The sequence below is a fragment of the Neoarthrinium moseri genome, assembly GCF_022829205.1.
Source record: "Neoarthrinium moseri strain CBS 164.80 chromosome Unknown scaffold14_Wmoseri_CBS_16480, whole genome shotgun sequence".
Classification (NCBI taxonomy): domain Eukaryota; kingdom Fungi; phylum Ascomycota; class Sordariomycetes; order Amphisphaeriales; family Apiosporaceae; genus Neoarthrinium; species Neoarthrinium moseri.
The window spans coordinates 563503-584478 of NW_026055128.1; the positions used below are offsets into that span (position 1 = coordinate 563503).

A 20976-nucleotide genomic window follows, 5' to 3' on the forward strand; every position below is an offset into this window, starting at 1 on the left:
TTCTCCAACAGAAAGAAAAGCGATGGCGAATCAAGAAGACTGGTTCCGGGCGCTGTGCAAAGAGACAGGACCCTGGAAGCCAGATGACGGCGGAACGCTCTGCATCTCCATGTCCTGCCCGTTGCCGGATACCTTGGGGTCGCGCTGACTTCGTCGGTCTCCGAATCGTTGATCTCCTTCCTCAAATCGATTCTTGAAGCGATAATAAGTGGGGGGACGAGGGCGGCAAAGCACAACGGCCCAATTCTTCCACATGCTCCCCTGGGTGAAGGGTCGATACCGATCCTTCTTCAAGAACTTCTGAGAGTTCAAGAACTCTCTAGTGGTCTCACCCCGTGCCACCAAGAACAGATGGTAGCCCATCAACGCAGCAGGGTATGTGAAGGCGAGGATGCTGAAGATGACCATCGCAAAGGGCACACGGTTGATATCTATCGATTTTCCGACAGAGATGTTCTCTTGATGCGCATAGGCTAGGACATGGCCGAGCGAGGCGCCGAACAGAAACATGGCTAGGAAAGTAGCCGATGTGACAAAGGCGAAGAAGTAGCGGTAATTGCGGCGGCCGACGCAGTTGTTCAACCAGACACAGTGATGGTCTTGGTTCTCGACGCAGTTGTCGCACAGTCGGCAGTGGTGAACGCGGGGAGGGCGCCAGATGTTGCAAGTCTTGCAATACTTGACTGGAACTTCCATGGCGGCCGTGCTAGACTCGGCGGACTTGATGAGAGTCCAGTCATTCATAGGAGGTGCTAGGCGCAGAGGGTCCTCGTCCTCACCAGGCGGGGGAAACTGGTGCAAGTTGCGTGGTAAAATCTAGGTATCTGTTAGGTATCTGGATCTGAGTAAGATGAGTGGGCAAATACTTACTCCCGGATCGGAACCGGACGCATGGAGAAAGGAAGATATACAGATGTAGAATAAATATGCAAAGACGATGGGCACGGCTGGAGAGACGTTGTGCCACAGCCAGGGTGCTGAGAAGACGAAGAAGAGGATGGCTGGTATGACAACGAACGAGCCCGTGGCAACGTTGATAGGGCGATGCCGGGTGTTCTGGAGCCGACCGCCGATGCAGAAAAACGTGTTGCCCTCGAAGTATTCGTAATTTCGCCCCAGATTGGGAGCCTTGGCAACCTTGACCTTGTCGCGACCAGATGCAGTCCCGGTTGGGGTCAGCTGGGGAGAAGAAGCGCCGGAGGAGAGCTTCTCTGCGCCAGGCATGCTGCGGTTGCTGCGGTGGGATCCGTTGTTCGCTGACTCCCCCTTAGGAAGCAGGAAACTGGACCTGAAGGAGCGTGGCGACTTGGCGGGAGTTGGCATGTTGCCACCGGTCTTGTAGCCCTTGCTCTTGTCCACATTGATGGTAAGCTCTCGAGTCTCAGGCTTCTTGCTCTGCAGTGGCCTCACGCTGTCGGTGAGGCTGCCGGCCGTGTGGCCGTGTGTGGGGCTGGTGTTGGCGGTGATCCTATCGTACGTCTCCTGTTCCGTCATCTCAGTGCCTCTGGATGGCGGTGGTGGGCCGTCACCGTCATCTGTGAGTTGCCGGGCTATGCGGTGGACCGGGCTTGATGCGTTCGCCCGCTGCTGTGCAATCTGTGCCGGGTCGTCGGCACCGGCCTCGTCCATGGAAATGCCCGGCTGATGGCTCGAGGTGAGAGGCCGCGATGCGCCTCGCTGGGCCTGCAACTTTTGCGAACTCATGGGGTGAAAGAAGGCGTGTGAGGTCAGCGAAGGCACATGACTACGGCTCGTCGAGCTCGGCGGTCGTCCAGAGACGGAAGCAGAGCCAGAAATACTGCCGCTCAGGCTCCCTCTCTGGTATCCACGGCGTAAGGGGGTTGCTTGCGACCATGCGCCGCGCGACGACGACAGGCCGGTCCTCGCGGTGCCCGGGCGGGATTCCGAGGCCAAGAGACTTCTTCGGTTCGGGTTTCCGGTGGTGACTGTTGGGGCTTCGGCATAGGCGTCTCCATTCTCGGACGCGATATCAGTCATCCGCGAGGAGATGATGCTGGGCGGGCCGGCAGGGAACTGGGAGCGCGGGAAGTTGTTGTCGACCGGCGAGGTCTGACCCCCGCCTCCGGGCTGACTTGTGGCCATGGTCCCGACGTCCAACGGCGAAATGATGTTGTCTCACTTTGTGATATAGGCTTTGCGGCTAACGGTTTGCAAGCACCATGCCGCCTGTCAAGTGCCAAGCAAGCCTCCAAGGATCGTCGCAAGTCCGCAGATGTACCGTGAACTGATGGGATAGGGTATGCTAGTCGCGCAAGTCGCTGCAGGACAGGCGGGCGTCAAAGGAAAGGCGGTCGATCAACGGTGGACAACGGGGTATTCGGGCAAGGTGGCTCGAGTCCGGGACGGTTGGTCGCAAGTCGGAAGGATCGTGGGCAGGTAATCGGCTGATGGTCTCAGGACAACCAGATGATGCAATCAAGGGGGCTAAAAAAGAGCGTGTGGAACTTTGCTTTTGCCTATTCTGCACAGCAGAGTGCTCGCATGGAGAGAAAAAGAAAACTTGGGGTTCTGAGGGGTCAGAGTAAGATGAAGCCGCTCGCTCGTCTGCCCGCTGTCTCGTGAGAATCTTTCTCGTCCGGCAGAAGCAGCGCAGGGCAGGGCCAGAGGTGCGGGAGGAGCTGCATTGCATATGGGAAACACGGCGGCGACCCATTCGTCGCTGGGCAAATCTCATCTACTGTGTAAGGGGCCCCAGGGGGGCACGGGCTCTAATTTCATCTTGCCCTCTGATCGCGTCTCCTGCATTCATCGCTGCACGCTGTCATTGGACAGATCTGTGCCAGGCAGATGCTACTGTACTGTGACATGCAACTCAATTACTGCTGCAAGATTCTACCGTACAACCAAGGGCTTTGGCATGAGCCGAACCGCAGACTAATCGCAGACTGCTTCCGTGACGCAATTTCCGATGTGGACGTGTTGGCCGAGTTGTCATTTGTCCAGGCTGCATCTGGGATCCGAGGCACCTGGGCACTGGGCGACCAACAAACTGGGGACAAACCCCCCGTCTGTCCGTCATCTCCTACAACCAGACAACCCGAATTGAGAGTGATGGAACCAAAGTGATGACAGCGGGCTAATGCGAAGCACGGGGACGCCTTTGGCACGGGCCCCTTGGCAGATGTGCCTGTCCGTTCTCGTACGGTACCGCACTGTACCGGGAGTTAGGTGCAGTTCAGCAATCACCAGCCACAAGTTTATGTGGCTTGCAGCCCCCAGGCCAAGGTCACGTGGGACGCAGCTGGCAGCCAATTGACCAATGACACCCCGCCGCTGACCATGCTCAAGCCCGCCTCAGCCTCAACCCCCAACCCGGCCGGGAGCTCACGGCTAGCTGCAAGTTTGGTTGGACCGACCGATCGTACCATCACGACCTCAAAAGATCCATCTGCAGAACCTCACGACCACCGAGTCCACCCCAACGCCCACACACCGCCGACGCCATGGCTTCCATGATCGCACGCAGAGCCGCTCTCTCGAGCAGGGCCTTCTCTACCTCGGCCCGCCGCCTCGCCGCCGACCCTGCCCTCAAGGACGAGACCAAGCGCAACCCCGAGCTTTTCGTGCGTCATAATCCGAATTCCCCCATCCCCTTCTCCCGCTTGCGGCCCCGGGCAGCCCCAAGCACCGAGCTGCCGGCCGGAGGTCCCTCGCTCGCCGCTGGGAACCATTGAGCTGACTTGTGGTGGGAAACCAACAGATCCTCGGAGGTGTCATGGTCCTCGCTCTGGGCGGTGCCGGTCTCTACTTCGGTATGCCCACCATCTGCACGCCGCCATTGGGGCCGCACCTCTTTGCTAACCGCGACGCACCACGCCAGGCCGAACCCCTACCTCCTCGACTTCCGAGTCCTCCGTCGGCATGGCCAAGTCCGGCATGCCCTGGGAGACTGGCGCTACCGAGGGCAAGTACCAGTACCACCCCGGCGGCGACCGCAGCGCCGAGCCCAGGAACGCTCCCAGCGCCATCAACGTCACCGTCATCCCCGACGTCAACCTCCCCAAGGTAAACAGAACGCCCTTCCCAACCCGCAGACCGTCCCACGCGTCCTGGGAGGGGGGGATTGATGACGATGAGATGGATCATGCTAACATGATGCCGCAGCACCTGCACGAGAAGTACAACAAGTGGGGCAAGGACGGCTACTAGACGCAGAGGGACAATTGGTTGTGCGAAGACTATTTGCAGATGTCGGACTGCTAGAGGGCGTGTCTCCTTTGTCGCTGTGTACATAAGCCGGATCGAGCATTGGATCATTACTAGAATTTCTACTACATGTGCCGGACCTTTGCAGCTGTTCATCTGAAGGCTTTGATGTGAACTAGGTCATTGAGTCTCCGAGTCTGACGAACCGAGGAGCAGCCTCGATACCATGTCCGCGTGGTGTATGCTGAACAGCGTGGGTGCTCAGCAGACTGTCTACACTGTTGCGAACGCAAGGGATGCTGAGAGAGCGCAGACTCTCACCTAATCCATCATGGTGCTGTGGATAAATGCCATGAGAGGCGCCTATTTTGCCCACTTCAATCTGTAAAGGATACTGAGATTGGCTTCCTGCCTCGTCTGAGGGCAGATGACTTTATGGACACCAACACCCACCTGGTATCATCCCTATACAACTGGCGTTGATCCTGGCCAAGGAATCAAGGGCCTGCGCCAGAACAGAAAAAAAAAAAAAAAAAGCAACCGAGGATGGGTTCTTCTCACACTGGGCACCTACACCAGATTCCCTACACAGCTACGCCTTCTGAAACCCATGTTGTCATCCAACCACGGTTCGAGATTTTCTCTCGGTCGTGAAGATTTGGCCGGACTCAATGGCTGCATTCAAAAGGTAACCTGACAACGATTCAGAACTCGCAAAATGCCCTTTGCAGGCCGCCGGAGTCCTTATTAGGTCCCGTGTCAAAGAGACCGGTAGTTGGGGTAGATTGGGATATTCTCTTTGAGGCTATCAGAGCAAGCTGAGGAGCCTGGCGTTACTGATCTCTACGCAATACTGAAGCTTAGGGCTAGCAGCTATGAATCTACTGACTTTTTCTTTCTTTTTTTCTTCTTTCTTCACTTTTCACTTGGTTTACTGCGGGGACCGGGCGTGTGTCTACTATTAAGCAGTGAGCATCTCGATCTCCTCCCTGGTGAAACCGAAAAGGTAGAGAAGGTCGGCCAGGGACTCGCCGTTCAAGCGCGCGCTCGCCTCCATCTGCACGCGGGGCTTCGCGTTCCAGGCGACGCCCAGGCCAGCAGTCGCCAGCATCAGCAGGTCATTGGCGCCGTCACCGACAGCCACGACCTGCTCCAAGGCGACACCTTCCTTGGCGGCAATCTCGCGCAGCAGCTTCTGCTTCTGCTCCTTACCCACGATGGTGCCCTTGACCTCGCCCGTCAGCCTGCCCGAGTCGTCGATCACAACCTCATTAGCATGTGCGTAGTCGATCCCGAGCTCCGAGGCAAGCCAGCTGGTCAGGGGCAGGAACCCGCCGGAGAGCACGGCAGTCTTGACGCCCAGTCTCTTCAAGGCCTTCAACAGCTGCGGCACGCCCTTGGTCACGTCCAAGATGGGGCGTAATTGCTCAAAGACGGTGGCGGGAAGGCCCTTGAGGAGAGCCACCCGTTCCCTGAAGGCGGCATCGAATTCCAGCTCACCAAGCATTGCGCGGTGGGTGATGTCGGCGATCCGCTGGGCCAGATCCGGGGGGTCCTTGAGCGTCGCGGCCATCAGATCGATGACCTCTTGTGTGATCAAGGTGGAGTCCATGTCGAAGACCACGAGCCTGGGATGCCGCCTCCAGAGGGTATCTGGCTGCAGGGCAACATCGATGTTCCACTCGCGCTCGAAGCGGTAGATGAGCTCGTGTCTCCGCAGGTCCTCCAGGCCCAGGTAGTCGGACCGTGGCGCCGGCGAGAGTGTAAGTTCCACGACGTTTGGGTGTTCCGGGTCGTCCAAGCACCTGTGTGCGGAGGTGATCTCGGACACACCGGGAGGGAGGGGGAAGGTGGACATCAGGTGGAGGAACGAGGTAATGCACATGGGCGAGACATAGGACCCGTAGATGCGGTCGAGGGGCTCCGGCTCGGCGGCGGCGGGGGGCTCGAGGGGGAAAGTGTCAATGTTTGTCGTCGGCGCCAGGTTGGCGGGGATATCCGAGTCTGAAGCGGCCAGCCGCGGGGATGGAATGGCATTGGCGGTGTGCGCGTCGGCAGACTTGACGGCGGATTTGTACGTAAGGGTCGCGATCAAGCGATTGCTATTCTGTCCCCTAGGAGGAGCACAGTTCGGGTGCGTAAAGTCATGGCTGCCGCCGTCTACTATGCGGGGAGGCTCGTCCTTGGAGGGCACGCCATTGAACGGGCTGAAGGAGGCGGGCGGCGAGATGCTGGTGTTGGAAATGCCCTCGACCACCGTGTCGATGCCAAAGTGGCTGTCGGGCTTGTTGGGGCCCCGGTACTGCTGATGCTCCTGCAGATAGGAGCTGCTTCGCATGCCGCCCAGTTGCGGCCGGGTCGGAGGAGTCGTGTCAACCATGTTGGGCAGCTGGCTGGGGTTCCGCCGAGGTTTGGAAGAAGCACCAAGAGGACGAGGTCCGGAGAAGAGAGAGGGGAGGGATTGACAAGCTCGACTGGCACGGCCGACCAAGAAATCCGGACGTGTACGCGGCGGACCGAAAGAGAACCAAGCTGCGTAGAGGAGGAGAGAGGATCGTCAAGGCGGGCAGAGGTGAGTAGTGGCAGTAGTCGGTGGTGTAGCGTAGTACTATGGTCTAGGTAGTGGTCGAAGGCGGCGCATCGCAAAAACGAGGCTGTCAAGGGCACACCGTCCAGCGAGCAACCCACCCGCCCACCCGCCGTCCAGGGTACCAGCGACCCCTTCTGCCCCTCCATCCACTACCCACCATCCACCATCCACCTAAAAGAGTGTCCACTGCCCACTGATCAGGCCACCTGACGCAAGCGGGGCCCATCAATCGTCAGGGGTCTTGTCATATTCAGTATGGTCAACCACTCGGCAGCACCAGCCGAACCCGTCGTGCCCGCGCCGAGCGCAACGGTATTTCCAGGCGGACGGTCTGCGCGCTGAATGCCCAAAACTCAATCTCCAGTGCCAAGATGTTGATGCGCGCATGGAAACCCGCAAGAAGCCCTCTGGAAGTTGTCTTGTCGGATCTCTTGGGGAGCGCCACGTTCCGCCGTCGTAACCGCAGCCTCCACTTGTGACAAACCACTGACCAGACCACTAGCAGGGCTGCATGTGACAAGGTAACATAGGGGTCCCAACCTGGAAGGCCTGGCAGCTTTATCAGGGTCCTGCTGCCAGACGCTTGACGCATCCAGTTGCTTGCGCGTCCGTAGCGCCCAATCACCACGGGGACTTTGCTCCGCCGCAGCATCGGCATGTGTGGAACGGTGTCCAATAACAACCACAACACTACAGGTTAGGTTGCCGACATACACTATGGTACACTGGTCCAGAATCTTGGTGACGAGTCCGTATCTATCTGCAAGAGCCTATTCAAGGCCTGGTGTGTACCTGGGCTCACCGAGCCTGAGGGCTGGGGCTAAACCCATCGAGTGGGTGTTGTTCCCAATGCGACGGCAGCCTATCCGAAGCCTTACTTCTCTGAATCCGCCTTGTCTTCACATCCGGGGCGCAATCGCAACGCCCGCAGGAGTTCTTTCTGAAAAACAAGACCCCTTTAAGGCCCCCGAAAAGCCTTGTCGTGACGTTCATTGACGCTTGAATGTGTCTGCGTAAGTTGACGATTGTATACTGATACACTGCTCCTTTTGAAATGAGTGTCCCTCACTCCGGCTTGCAGACAAGTTTGCGATACGAGTGTTCGCCATCATTCTACTCCTGTAGAACTGGCATATTCACTCCCAAGGCAGAGCTACGACTCAGATGTACCAAAAGTCTTTGCGACTTCTGGGTACCGGTTTCAATGGACCTCATGCTTATTGTAACACGAAAAGGCCAGTATGGCGGAGAGCGGCCATCAAGATGGATTCCTGCCTCTGTGGGCAACAAGTCGTCAAGTGGCACAGCACGAGGTGGCTCACAGCCACAAGGGTGTGACGCCCAAGGACAGAGGATGACAAGGCGAAATAATAAAATGAAATGAAACCACAGGCTGTTCTGAATATACTATTCTCTATGGCATCACCCCGCAAACCCCACTTATCCAGATTATACCGAGTTCGTAGGTGCTCATCATGGCCGAGGCAATCGGAGTCGTAGCAAGCGCTTTCACTGTGGCGGAAGCCGCCATGGGGGTTGTCAGTGTTGTACACACCCTGAGGAAGGTTTGGGACGAGATACAGAATGTTCCGGAGAGTATCGAGCATCTCATGAAACAGGTCGAGCTCTTGGATCCCCTGATCGTGGAGATGGAACACGACACCAAGACACGCTATGGCTCTGCCAGCTCGGATTTGAAGCAAAGCCACGTGATGCAAAAGAGTCTAGAGTACTGCCAGCAATCTACGATGGACCTCAAGAGCCTCGTCAACGATATGCAATCGCAGGTCAGCGCCCAGAGGAAAGTCTCACGCGCTGTGGCCAAGGTGAAAGTGATTATGAAGAAGCAGACTCTCCTCGCATACGAGAAGCGACTACACAATTCTGTGACGATGCTAATGTTTGCGCAACAGGTTTACCTCATGTCAGCTCCCTCTTCCCATCGTATAATAATCAGAGCACTGATACTACACAGGGAATTGATCAAAGCCCAACCTTCTATTCTTGCTGAGAAGTTAGGCTCAAGAGGCCAGCTATTTGGCTTTTACAAAGAGGACGGCGCATTTCTGAATCAGGAGACTTTGCAGCCTCGCCGGATGGAGAAGGCTTGTACTCAATTGGATTTGGGGGATGAGTACGGCTCTCGGCCATCAGGTCTGCGTCCTAGATCACACAAGTGTAAGATGAGAGTAGGCCCGGTATCTTCATCCGTAACGACAGTCTTTGGATTCGTAACCATGGAATGGAAGAGGACACAGCTGGGTTTGGCTCGACAGTATAGTACAGGTAAGCCCTTGATTCGCGTCTGGTTTCTTGTTGGATCCCATGGGCTGATATCACATTTGCCTGTCCAGACTATCGAGTTTTAATTCATCTGCCAGCCATTTTGCTAAGGAGGGCGATCGAATTAAGGATAACCATGGCAACCGCAGGATGGACAACCAGCCTCCGAGCTTGGCGCGTAGTAATCGAAGATGACTCGGCCGCTTTCAGAGCTGTCAAGAACCACGACTCTCAGTCGTTGAGACAGTGTCTCGAAAGAGGACCCTCTACTCTTTTTGACAGGAATGAGTCCGGGGAGAACTTGCTTCATGTAAGTGGCGATTCGGTCTTTCCCATCAGGACCAGGCTGACACGCATGATAGGTTGCATTGAGTGTCCAAAGCTTTGATTGCGCACGAATATTGGCAAACGCTGGGATTGACTTTTTCGAGACTGATGACCATGGTCTCACAGCCCTTGATATCTTCAGTCTGAAGGCTTCACGGCACACAGAGTCGAGTCGAGGTATTCCGAGTGGCATGGAGTACTCCAACTTTCATGCCCTTCTTACGTTTAATGACGTCTTCGACGACCTCGAAAATACCCGCCTCGGAGTCGTATTTCTCCCGGTGTACCTCAACACCATGGTAATCCGAGATATCCAGGAAGCAGTGGACTTCGTCAAGCGACAGCGTTTCCCATCTTGTTCGCAAATGGTTGGTAATGCACCCCTAGAATATGTCTTCGATATGTGGGTGAGTATTCCACTCGAGTCTGTTACGATCATGATGGACGACCTGTCACTACGGACGAGCCTTGTCGAGTCTGGGGATTCGGCTCTTATCTACATTGCTCTTTGCCTTGGCAATCGTAGATGGCCGATGGAAGAGAAGGAACTACGAGGGTGGAAAGATATCCTGCGGTTGCTATTTGAACCTAGGACTTTGCATTCGACTGCACATGAAGGGATGTCGACCAAACTGTGGAATGAGCAGGCTGGCCCGCTGGGCACTCCATTCTTGGTTTTGATTTGGGCCGCTCTACATTGGTCGATCAGTCGCAAAGCTTATGCGACATTTCGTGACCTTTGGCTTTACCATCTCCAGCCTGCTGTCCGCAGTTGGCTGTTCATTATCAGCGAATGTGGATTTGATCTCCACGAGTATGGCAAGGTAGAACAAGAGTTCCTACAGCACGAGAGCGCCACTTTGAACGGGTCGTACTTATTCGACCTGTCGCGAATAAGCAAGAAACTGTCACTCAAAGTCAGGCTGGTGAACATCCGCTACAGCTCAAAAATAGAAGAGTGGGACTTGGAATGGGCCGAAGAGGCCGAGAGACCACCGAGTGATGCCAGGGCAGAGAGTCGACTTTCAGCCAGAGTTCCGGGGCAGTGGGTGAGTGAAGACTGAAGTTACACTCAATCCAAGGGATAATAGTACTGCTCCTACTTGGCTGAGAAGAAAGTACTCCAATGCTTGGCAGCCTCGATAGGCTAGCCTTTAGCGTTTCCGGTAACTCCGACAAAGTAGTTTATAAAGGCGTTTGTCGCCATAGTGAATCGTCCATCCATTTCTCGCGAATTTGCTTAACCCTCGACGGTAAATAGGACTTGGGGGCATTTGTAATTGGTTGTCAGGCATTCGTAGAGTATGGGCGGACTGCGCAAGATTTCGGGACTATGTTTTCCGTTTCTTGGAGTATGGCGAATTTAACCATGATGTTACATCCAATATAGACTCACTTGCGACAAAGAGTATGTATTATTAACGGTGGGAGTTGACGTTGCTGCTGTGTCAGCTCGCAAATGGTTGTCGGAACTGACAAAGCCAGGGTGTCGGTGTGCGGCTGAAGTGGATATCGGGGGCGGTAAGGCCAGGCTGTCGGAGGCGGCTCAGCTGACGATCGCCGGCTTTAAATCGCGACATCGACGCCGGCACGGCCTTCGCTGAGATTTTTATATTTTAGCTCGACATGGTTGCGATTGCGTGATTGTCAGGAGCAAAGACGTGCTCGCCTAGATGGAGCCCCGAGTACTGTGGCAGATCACTAGTGCCAACGGTCTCTGACGTGTAGGCCTAGAGATCGTCCCGTCCTGGCTAGGCAGAGGGTGAAGCCTTTCACACGGACAGACATTCATGGATCTCGACGTCCTGGGCGTTGCTCGAAATTCCCCGGTCACTGAAACTCACTGCAGCGGGAACGTTTCCTGGGACAGGCCTTCATACACCCCTCCAGTGACATTCTACAAGGTCTCGGATAACTGGAATGCAGATACTGCCTGTGTCGATTTCCACAACCGAGGAGTTATGAGGATGCATTACAGTGTAGCATCAGAAAATATGAGGCATCGTGCATTGCAGCCTGCCAGCCGGCCAGCCAGTCTACCAGTCTGTGCATATGGATCACATACGGGGCAATAGACCCCACCATCTCAGCATTATGGTGCTGCGGCCCCATGATTTCCCACTCAACCACTGGCCATGGCTGTTGCGGGCTGGGCCTTTGCTGGGCGCCAGTCCGAGGTTGTGAGGAATGCATACTAACCAACCTGGCCTCGGAACCTCTGCGTCTGCGCCACGAAACGTGATCCTGCTCAAAGTTGCGTGCGCACCTTACATCATCGTTCCTCTGCGATCAGACAGGCCGATCAATCCCCGTGGAAGAGGTACGTTGCGGACAGTCGTGTGCGATGAGGTCGGTGGGATCGCCTTATGTGGGCCTCTCGAGGCAAAGTCCTGACGTTAGCTGTGGTCGTGTGCGGTCTGAGAGGCTGAACAAAGGGCCGGATCCGGCTGCGAGTATCAGTTCCAAGACCCCTGTCCAAATGTGCGGAAGCCGTCATGGAAACCCAGGTTTCGGTACTCGGGCGGCTTAGATCCAAGTGCAAGATTCTCACCTGCCAGCCAATCAGCATAGTCTCTCAGATCGCGAATAGCTTAGCGCGGATGTCGTGATCGCTTCTAAATTTCACTGAGCATCGTTTTTCATGGTTGGACTCACCGAGCCCGGCCAAATCGCACAGTCGGGCTGGCGTGGGCGAAGAGGACCACCCGGAACGCATTGCCATGCTAGGCTGGAGTTGTCTCCCAATCTCCCAAGGAGAAGCGGAAGCACGCACGGTTTTCTGTGCGTTTCTGACCTAGGCGTCGAGCACGCAATTACTAATTCACCCTTGTGTAAGTCCACTTACAAACCAGGAGGCCAAACACGGTGCCAGGCCTTTCCTACGTACCCTACCGTAGAAAGGAAGTCCGGATCCCTCTTAAACAAACCGTCTCCCTTCCCTTGTAACTTTCCCCGGAATACTCCTCCTTGACTTGATCACACTTTACTTTCCCCCCGCGCACGTCATCTTAGTTCATCGTTCGCAATAATCCCTTCTGACGACGTTCTCTCGCGTGTTCCCGCATCCGTGCTTCTTTCGTGAACGAGTCTCCCACGTCGATTCTAGATTCATCCCACGCGGGACAGTGAAGCCATAATATCACCCATACAATCCACAACCATGTCCTATTCGTCGTCGCCGCAGGTCAAACCGGCCCCCAACTCGAAAATGGATGCTGGTCTCGACTTGGAGTCGGGCTATGGCTCGGCATCGTCGTCGGTAGATGGGTCCACGAGCGTCCTGCCGTTGATCACCCTCACCAAGCCTCACCTTGACTTCCTCAACCAGCAGCTGGAGCGGTTGCCGGCCATCGACAGACTCCGTACCGTAAAGGTCCTGTTCCCCAACCTGTTTCAATCGACTGCTTTCGGTCTGAGCGGACTGGTTACCATCGACATGTTGTCCAAGATTCAAACCGAAGACCCGGAGTCGCCGGCAATTGACCTCATCTTCTTGGACACCCTATACCACTTCCAGGAGACCCTCGACCTGGTGGAGCGAGTCAAGGCCAGATACCCTAACATCAAACTGCACACCTTCCGACCCAACGGCGTCAACACCGTCGCCGAGTTCGAGGAGCAATACGGAGAGAACCTGTATGACACAGCATCTGAGCTATACGACTGGATTGCCAAGGTCGAGCCGCAGCAGCGTGCCTACTCAGAGCTCCACGTCGCAGCCATGCTGACGGGCCGTCGGAGATCGCAAGGAGGCCAGCGAGACAAGATCCCTGTTCTCGAGGTTGAGGAGGATACCGGAATCATCAAGATCAACCCCTTGGTCGACTGGTCCTTCAAGCAAGTGAAGGAATACATCGACGAGCACAACGTCCCCTACAACATCCTGCTCGACCAGGGGTACAAGTCGGTCGGCGATTGGCACTCGACCAGCCCCGTCGGCGAGGGCGAGGACGAGCGCGCGGGCCGTTGGAAGGGCCAGGCCAAGACCGAGTGCGGCATCCACAACAAGAAGTCGCGCTACGCCATGTTCCTCGAGGAGCAGCAGCGCAAGGAGAAGGCAGAGCAAGATCGCCAGGAGCAGGAGAAGCTGGCCGCAGCTCTGGAGAAGGTCGAGCTCGAGCAGCAAAAGCTTCAAACGCCCGTGGAGGCATCTGCATAGACGGACTGCATGATAGAGAATCAGCAAAAATGGGCATGGGGTCGGAGTTCAGGCATCCTGCATTGAGTTATCGGGTTTTGGTCATTCGGGGCAAGTCCATTGGCGACGGAGTTCTGGCGTTTCAGCGATCCCAAAAAGGGATGAGATATATCACGATATAGCATTGCGCCATTTAGCATAGTACCCCCACGAAATACAAAGAAGAGTTTGAACCAACGCTGCCTGTGCAGACTCGACTGTGACACGGACCTGGACACAATGTTGGCCGAGCGGCGGTGGTTGTCAACCCGCCTCGGGGCGATATTGGGCTTCGCAATCGTGGTGATAGCCAGGCTCGCCAGACGGCTTACGGCACCCGTCCGGTCACCTTATCCTTTGGCTCGGTCAGGAGTAGAAAGTCTGGGTTCAGTGTCGAATGACTCTGCCATGAGCCTCTCCTGACGTTGAAACAAACGTCGTGAAGGACATGAGCCGCACCGCAGGATCTAATCCAAAAACGTGGTGATGCACCGAGGGGAAGCATAGTTGCGTCGCGTGGGGAATCCTGATTGGTCGTGGGTAGCTAGGGCGGGGCTCCCGGCGTCGATCACGGCATTCGACGACATCAAGGTGAGCTCTTGTATGATCGAGCAGGGTGCTGACTGTGTCTCCTGGACTCAAACTTGCCGTTCGACAGCTTTCGACATATTCTCAAGACCCTTTCCGTGTTCACCGTCCAGACACTTCTGTACTGGCAGCAAGATGGCCACTAAACAGGAATTGTTCCCAGGCGGAACGGTGAAATGATGGCAACTGTGACGACGCCTTGATTCAACCACGCATGCATCAATCCTAGGATACTTCGACGGCAAACAGTGGCTCCTGAAGGGGATCGATATCGGGGTTTAGTCGCTCGGCTCAGATTTCCCAGGGATTTCCGCGCTGGATCAAAACACTTGGCAGATTGTGTTCACGTTTGAGGCCCTCGTTTTGCATTCGTCCAATCTCGCCATTCGTCACACATTTGTTTCCCACCACCAAGCCAGGCCACTGGATACAGTCTTACACCATTCCGTGATCTACTCAGGGGTCGGGGGAATGTTTTGAGAGTTGCGATTGGCCGTGAGGCCTAAACATTCGGATACGAAGCCGGCTGCCTTGAACCTCAAGCTGCCATGACGAGCCTCAGCTCGCGGCCAGCTCCGTTCCGGGTTCATGACTACCCGTTGGCCGTCCACCCTCGTAGAGCTGTATAAAAGCCCGCATCTGACGCCATGCAGAAGCTAGAAGATGATTTACTGGTTGGGGTTCGTCAAGCAACCCCGTTCCCCAATATACGAATATGCATATTCCCACTCTAATACCCTGGATCTTGGCCACGGCAGCGGCCGAGCCGATTGCCAATGTTCTAGCAGCTAATAGTAATGAGCTGAGTACCTTGACTAGTCAGTTGCCATATGCTCAGGCGGGATCTAAGCTACTAACACACTCATAGGTCTCCTAGGTACCGTACCACAGCTGACCACTGCCCTCGCCACGGCATCTAATATCACCATCTTCGCACCCAGCAACCAAGCATTCACCAAGGCCATGGCTGCGATGCCAGACCTGGCCACCATGGCCAAGAACACCACATTCCTCACCAACCTACTCGAATACCATATAGCAAGCGGCGTGATGACAGCCGCCATGTTCACAAATACTCCCCAGTTCGCCTCGACGGCGCTCACGCTGCCCTCGACGGCCTCGGGCACCATCCGGACCCAGATGGTCGAGTTGGTCAAGTCCAACGCCGACGCCCTGGTCGTCTCGGGCTTCCGGCAGGTGTCGCGGGTCAGCAAGGCGGACCTGTTCGACGGCGGCGTGCTGCACATCATCGACACGGTCCTAACGGTGCCCGATACGACGTCGGCCACGGCGCTGGACACGGGGCTGACGTCGCTGGCCGGCGCGCTGGCTCGGACCGGCATGGTCGCGGGTGTCGACGCCCTGCGGCAGGCGACCGTCTTCGCGCCGTCCAACGAGGCCTTCCGCGAGGTCGGCAACGTCGTCGAGTCGGCCGATATGGAGTTCCTCTCCTCCGTGCTGGACTACCACGTCGTCATGGGGACGGCGGCCCACAGCACGGAGCTCATGCAGATGGTCGGCGCGAGCGGGGGCAGCGCAAAGCTCCTCACCGCGCAGGGAGGCATGCTGACCGTCCGGGAGGAAAATGGCGACTTGTACGTCAACAATGCCAAAGTCATCCTGGCGGATATGTTGACGAGTAACGGGGTTGTCCACATCATTGACAAGTAAGCATTCTTTCTCCCTCTCCCTACTTTCCTAGTATTACCATTGCGTAGCCCTGCTAACCCCTTGTGAAAAAGTGTCATGAACCCCTTGTCAACGACCTCGCTCCCTGATGCTTCGAGGGAGAAACAAGCCGTGGACTTTGCCGGCGCCAGCTCTGTCAGCCAGGCTCCCTTCACGTCGGGCGTCTCCCCCACGGCGACGCTTGTGCCGGTGACCATCGCGCGAGCTGGCGGCTTCGCGGCCATGCCGACGGCCGCACTAATGGGAGCCCTCGGCGCCGCGGCTGTCATGGCAAACATGTAGCCCTCCTACAGCCGTTTTCGGTGGCGAAGATAACCGAAAGTCGGCAGTTCATTGTATATAGATCTGATCAACATAGCGGGACCTGAGATACCCCCTGAGCCAGGTGGCTCGTACCTGACGTGCGCTAAAATCTGTACATATTTTTTTGCCTATTCTCATTCTACTTTTCCTTTATTAGGCCGCAGGCATTTGCTGGGTTTTCCCTCTAACCACCACAGGCATGGCTTGGGTAGTATGTTCAAGCAATGAGAGGCGCGTACAAGTGTCTACAGCTTGATGGATTATAGAGATTATACATAACCCACCAGAGATTAGACATGACCCACCTCCAGAGATCTTCTGAGATGCATCGTAGATTCTTGCACTTTCAGACCTTCAAAGGCTGGAACCACAGGACCATTGGATCATTGTACAGACATCACCAGCAAAGTACACAAGAGTTGGGGTAGAAAGGGCTTTATTTGTCTTCGCGCATCAGCGCTGTCCTACCAGCACAGACCCCATGCGTCAGTCCGGGCCGGGACACGCAAGGTGTGGCCATCCGACCCAAACGGTGATCTCTGTTAGAGCAATCATCTTTGGAGGTTCACGTGACAACCAAGTCACCATGCTTGTCCCCCCAAGACGCATCGTGCTTTTCCTCTGCTCCATCGTCCGGCGCCGAGAAATGAACCTGTGGCTAAGCAAAGGATCATCGGCTGTTCACTTGAACGCGCCCGAGCGAGCAGGCCTCACATCTCTCTTTTATCTTCTCTTCATCTCCATACATGACTTCGTGGCCCCGTTGCTCAAGCAAGATGGGCGTACATGATGTGGTCTTCTCTAAACCTGGTAATGGTAAATCTTTTCGGAGGCTTTGCAGTCACAACCGAAACTCCATCAAAGGGGGATACATCAGGGTGAATTCAAGGGTAGGTGTATGCTGTGTGGTGTCTTGGGTATGGGATGCTCAGGGTATTGCATTAAGGCAGTGGGAAAGGGGTCTATATACACGTGGCTCGTTCAGGGAGGGGCAAGAATGACGTAGGGGATGGTTTGCAAGTGTTTGCTCCAGGTCGCTTCCGACCGGCGCGAGACTGAGATGGAATTCAAGTACTCGTCGACACGGAGGGCTCGGCAACGCGTTGGTTGGGGGAATTGTCGCACAATTGCCCATGACTCTCCAGCTCAGCGGGGAGAGGGAGATCGTGAGGCGGAGATTGCTGGCTCTCAGGTCTGCTGCATGACAGCCTGCTGGCCGCCAAGCTGCCTCTTAACCTGCTCGCGTGCCCATCGTGCGGTCTCGATGGTGCGTGACTGGAACTCCCGGTTGGTCTTGGTCTCCTTGATCATAGCAGTCAACCAATCTTGTCGGAAAGCATCGACAAGCTCACCACCGGGGAACGCCTCAGCAAGGTCACTGGCAAAATTGTTAGAAACGGCTTCTCAAACATAGTGTTGCGTAAAACCTACCCGATAACTCCCATAGATGATCGCATCAAAGCCTCGCTACGGTTCATATCTTGCGAAATGAGGTTAAGCAGCTGGAAAACAGACTGCACATAGGGCTGAAGTGCTTGAGCTGTATCGATGTTAGCTACAATAGTTACAGACTGCATGGTGGTCGACTCACTCTTATTGCTGTATCTCATGGCGCCAATGATGCCGCTCCAAGCATCCATGATTCCTTCTCTCAAAGAGATGACGTAGTCGTACATCTCGTAGCTGCCGTCAGGGCTCGCGGTGACGGTAGCGGCTTGCTGCAAGACTTGAGCAACGACGGACAAATAAGTCTCGAAGTGACCACCTATAGCGTTGGCAATGTCACCGAAGCACTGCAGGATGGCAGGCTTAAACTGGTTACCCAATGCAGCGCTCTGTTCCAAGTTAGTGTCATGCATAGCGATAAGAGGACTGGTAGGTGCACGTACCCTAAGGTTGTTGAGGAGGTAGTTCATGAAGTCGTCGCAGTATGGCTGGCTGCGCTCGTTCAGGGATCGGGTAACGTCGCTGACGAGGCCAATAGCCATCGAGCACAGACTGGGCTCCTCAGAGTTACCGAGAGCATTGTACAGGAAAGGCTTGAAGGCATCCATGTACTTGGCAAAGTCCTCTTCCATGGCGTTGGCCAGGCCGCTAATGGTGGCGAAGATGGCCTCGGGCACGGCGGACTTGCCGGAGACAGTGCTCAGGAGCTGGAGGGCAACCTGCATAATGCGGTCACCCTGAGGAGCGATCTCCTTGTCGAGACGCTGGATAATCGCCTGAAGGACGGTGTTGAGACTGGTCTTCATCTCCTCCAGAGCAATCTTGTCCTCAATGCTGACGACCTGGCTCTGAAGCGGGATGGTCTCCTCGAGGCGCTTGATGATGACATCTGAGAGGGATGCGATGGATGGGAAACTCTCGGTAGCAGCATGCTGCACGAAAGCGCTGAGGACTTCGTAAGCCGTGGTGCGCACAGTTGTCTCGGCCTCAGGCCTCGAGGTCACATTCAACAGGTTTGTGACGCTAGCATTGAAGTGCGGTGTGATGGCGTTGGATGCAGCGTCCAAGTCGCCCGAGAAGCGCTCGGCCAAGTTCATGAGGGCCCAGCAGCAGGAGCTTGCCATCTTCACATCGTGAACACCGGCAAAGAGCGATCGGATCAAGGGATCCAGGTGAGTGTTGGGGTCGATGGCCTCGGAGCAGGCCTCGGTGATACGACCCAGGGCATATGCCGTCGAGTCCTTGACGTGGGTCGAGCTGTCCTCCATCATGGTGATGAGGACAGGCAGGGCCTGCTTCACAATGGGTTCGAGCACCTTCTCCTCAGGTCCCTCCATGATGGCACCGAAGGCGGCGACAGCAGCCTCACGGAAGTGCCAGTCCTCGGAACGCAGGTTGCCCTCGACGAACTGAATGACGGGCGGGATGATGTTGGCGTTGACGGCCTGGGAGTAGAGCTGGAGACACTGGTATGCGGCGCGGGACAGGTTGTACTCGTCATCAGCAGCATCCTCATCCTGCTTGGTCAGGAGCATCAGGAGGGTGGGGACAACCTCGTTGGTGGCGACGCGGGCAAAGTTGTAGAAGGGCCGCATCTGGTCGGAGCTCTCCACCTGGGCGTTGTCTTCCTCGATGTTGATCTCCTCCTCGCAGACGGTGCTCCAGAATTCGACGGCGAGCTTGGCGACGTCCTCGTCCTCGTTCTTCATGCCCAGGATGGTGAGGCCGAAGAGGGCCTTCTCCATGTAGAAGCGCATGTTCTCGTAGTAGAGACCCATGATGCGGTTCAGGCAGCCAAAGGCACCCTGCTGTATCCGCGAGTCGTCGGCTTGTGTGGCCTCGCAGACGACCTGCATGATGTAGTTGCGCTCGCCCTCGTGCTTGAAGTTGTTGCCGACAAACTCGAGCGAGTCGCCGAGGGCCGAGATGGCCGAGAGACGGATCTCGTTGTTGGTCTCCTCCTTGCGGGCGCCCTGGACGACGGCAGTCAGGATGGCGTTGGACTGACTGATCAGGGCAGCGCGGAGCTCGGCGTCTTGGGTCTCGCAGATGTAGCCGATACACGTGAGCGAGGCCTGCTTCTGGTGCGGGGCGCCGCTGCTCACGTTCTGCACCAGGGTGGCCATCAGGTCAGTCCACTGGTTCCGGGGCAGCTCGATGGCGGCAATGGAGGCGATGACCTGGGCGGCGGCCTGGCCAGCCTGGGCATTGCTGGAGGAGAGGGTGCCGAGGGCCAGCGACTTGACGCGGTCCTTGGTCTCTTGGTCTGTCCCTTGTAGCCATTTTGCTTGGAGCTCGTGTTGTCTGGCGAATTCGCGAGCCGAGAAGGCGTTCTTCAGGGCAAGACCGGCCGCAACTCGGATTTGGCCCTCGGCGTTCTCGTCTGCTAGAGCCTGCACTAGTGTGGCCAGATAGAGGGGCTGACGGGAGACGAGATGGGTTAGCAAAAATCCTGACGCGGCGTGCTTGGTCGGAGGGACGAAGGGATGGCTATGCATGGGCGAGGATGCTTACAAAGTTGTTCTCGGCAGCCTGGGTGAGCTGCTGCTCGGCGGCATTTCGCGTCGCCGCATCTGTAAGGGGGGAGAGGAGTCAGCGACGTCGATAGCAGCATGCGACGGGGAGGGGCGCATCTGGCAGGGGCCGCTGGACGGAGGAGGGGGGATGGGGACGGGGACGAAGATGGGGGGACACGAGGAGCTTACCGGGCGACAGCGAGTTGCTGAGCACGATGTTGATATCACCGTTTTCAGCCATATTGGTGGTGTCTTCGGTGGGCGGCAGCAGGAGCGGCAGCCTACTCTATCCGCGTCTTTTGTGGTGTTTATGTGTGTGGTGGTACGTCGTCGGAGGGGGGGGGCAGAGTCCAGCGCCGGGAATGTTTTGTGGCTCAGGTCGCCAAGGAGTGGATCGAAGTAGAAGAAGAAGGGGAAGTTGCCAGTGTCCGGGGCGCCTGCGGAAGGGTGAGGGCCTCTCGTGAAGATGGTGGACCGGGACAAGGGGACAGGTGAAATGCTGTCGTAAGTAATGAGGTGAAGAGAAACTGTTCCGAAGGCGAAGGGGCAGCAGTAGAACAGTGTAGAATTGTGATGCGTCGTTGTTTAGTTAGTGCAGCATGTGCCCTGGAGCTTGTGGCTTGTTTTTCTTGTTGCCGGGCGTCCAGGTCGAAAGTGGGCGGTGGGCGGCGGGCGGTGGACGCACCTCGCGAGCCGCCCATTCAACCACTGGAAAGCCTTGGATTGGGGTGGGTGGCCACTGCCAACTGCTGCTGCTGCTGCTGCTGCTGCGGCTGCTACTACGGCTGCCACTGCCAGTGCCACTGGCAATGGAAGCTGGGGACTTAGTCACTGCAGGTGGGAAGCTGGGCCACAGGTGGGCTTGGTGGTGGTGGGTGGTGAGCGGTGGA

At 56.4% G+C, this 20976-nt stretch overlaps 7 protein-coding genes across 7 annotated transcripts; 4 read left to right on the plus strand and 3 right to left on the minus strand.

The window, feature by feature from the left end:
- Positions 1-30: 30 nt before the first annotated feature.
- Positions 31-2103, minus strand: JN550_004990 (uncharacterized protein; the record flags this gene model as incomplete). Its single annotated transcript, XM_049316568.1, has 2 exons — positions 31-816; positions 871-2103. The coding sequence occupies 2 exons, from the start codon at positions 2101-2103 to the stop codon at positions 31-33; spliced, it is 2019 nt and encodes a 672-aa protein (XP_049173188.1).
- A 1361-nt stretch (positions 2104-3464) lies between these two features.
- JN550_004991 (uncharacterized protein) lies at positions 3465-4170 on the plus strand (the record flags this gene model as incomplete). The annotated part of the gene is made up of 4 exons (XM_049316569.1): positions 3465-3584; positions 3722-3773; positions 3842-4026; positions 4126-4170. 4 exons carry the CDS (start codon positions 3465-3467, stop codon positions 4168-4170), a joined length of 402 nt encoding a protein of 133 aa, XP_049173189.1.
- Positions 4171-5128: 958 nt separating this feature from the next.
- Positions 5129-6547, minus strand: JN550_004992 (uncharacterized protein; the record flags this gene model as incomplete). The annotated part of the gene is made up of 1 exon (XM_049316570.1): positions 5129-6547. One exon carries the CDS (start codon positions 6545-6547, stop codon positions 5129-5131), a length of 1419 nt encoding a protein of 472 aa, XP_049173190.1.
- A 1685-nt stretch (positions 6548-8232) lies between these two features.
- JN550_004993 (uncharacterized protein) lies at positions 8233-10431 on the plus strand (the record flags this gene model as incomplete). The annotated part of the gene is made up of 4 exons (XM_049316571.1): positions 8233-8681; positions 8733-9043; positions 9112-9350; positions 9403-10431. 4 exons carry the CDS (start codon positions 8233-8235, stop codon positions 10429-10431), a joined length of 2028 nt encoding a protein of 675 aa, XP_049173191.1.
- Positions 10432-12527: 2096 nt separating this feature from the next.
- JN550_004994 (uncharacterized protein) lies at positions 12528-13526 on the plus strand (the record flags this gene model as incomplete). Its single annotated transcript, XM_049316573.1, has 1 exon — positions 12528-13526. One exon carries the CDS (start codon positions 12528-12530, stop codon positions 13524-13526), a length of 999 nt encoding a protein of 332 aa, XP_049173192.1.
- A 1321-nt stretch (positions 13527-14847) lies between these two features.
- Positions 14848-16103, plus strand: JN550_004995 (uncharacterized protein; the record flags this gene model as incomplete). The annotated part of the gene is made up of 3 exons (XM_049316574.1): positions 14848-14950; positions 15001-15799; positions 15875-16103. The coding sequence occupies 3 exons, from the start codon at positions 14848-14850 to the stop codon at positions 16101-16103; spliced, it is 1131 nt and encodes a 376-aa protein (XP_049173193.1).
- Positions 16104-17312: 1209 nt separating this feature from the next.
- Positions 17313-20327, minus strand: JN550_004996 (uncharacterized protein; the record flags this gene model as incomplete). The annotated part of the gene is made up of 6 exons (XM_049316575.1): positions 17313-17502; positions 17556-17664; positions 17716-17959; positions 18014-19990; positions 20085-20143; positions 20276-20327. 6 exons carry the CDS (start codon positions 20325-20327, stop codon positions 17313-17315), a joined length of 2631 nt encoding a protein of 876 aa, XP_049173194.1.
- Between the last annotated feature and the right edge of the window lie 649 nt (positions 20328-20976).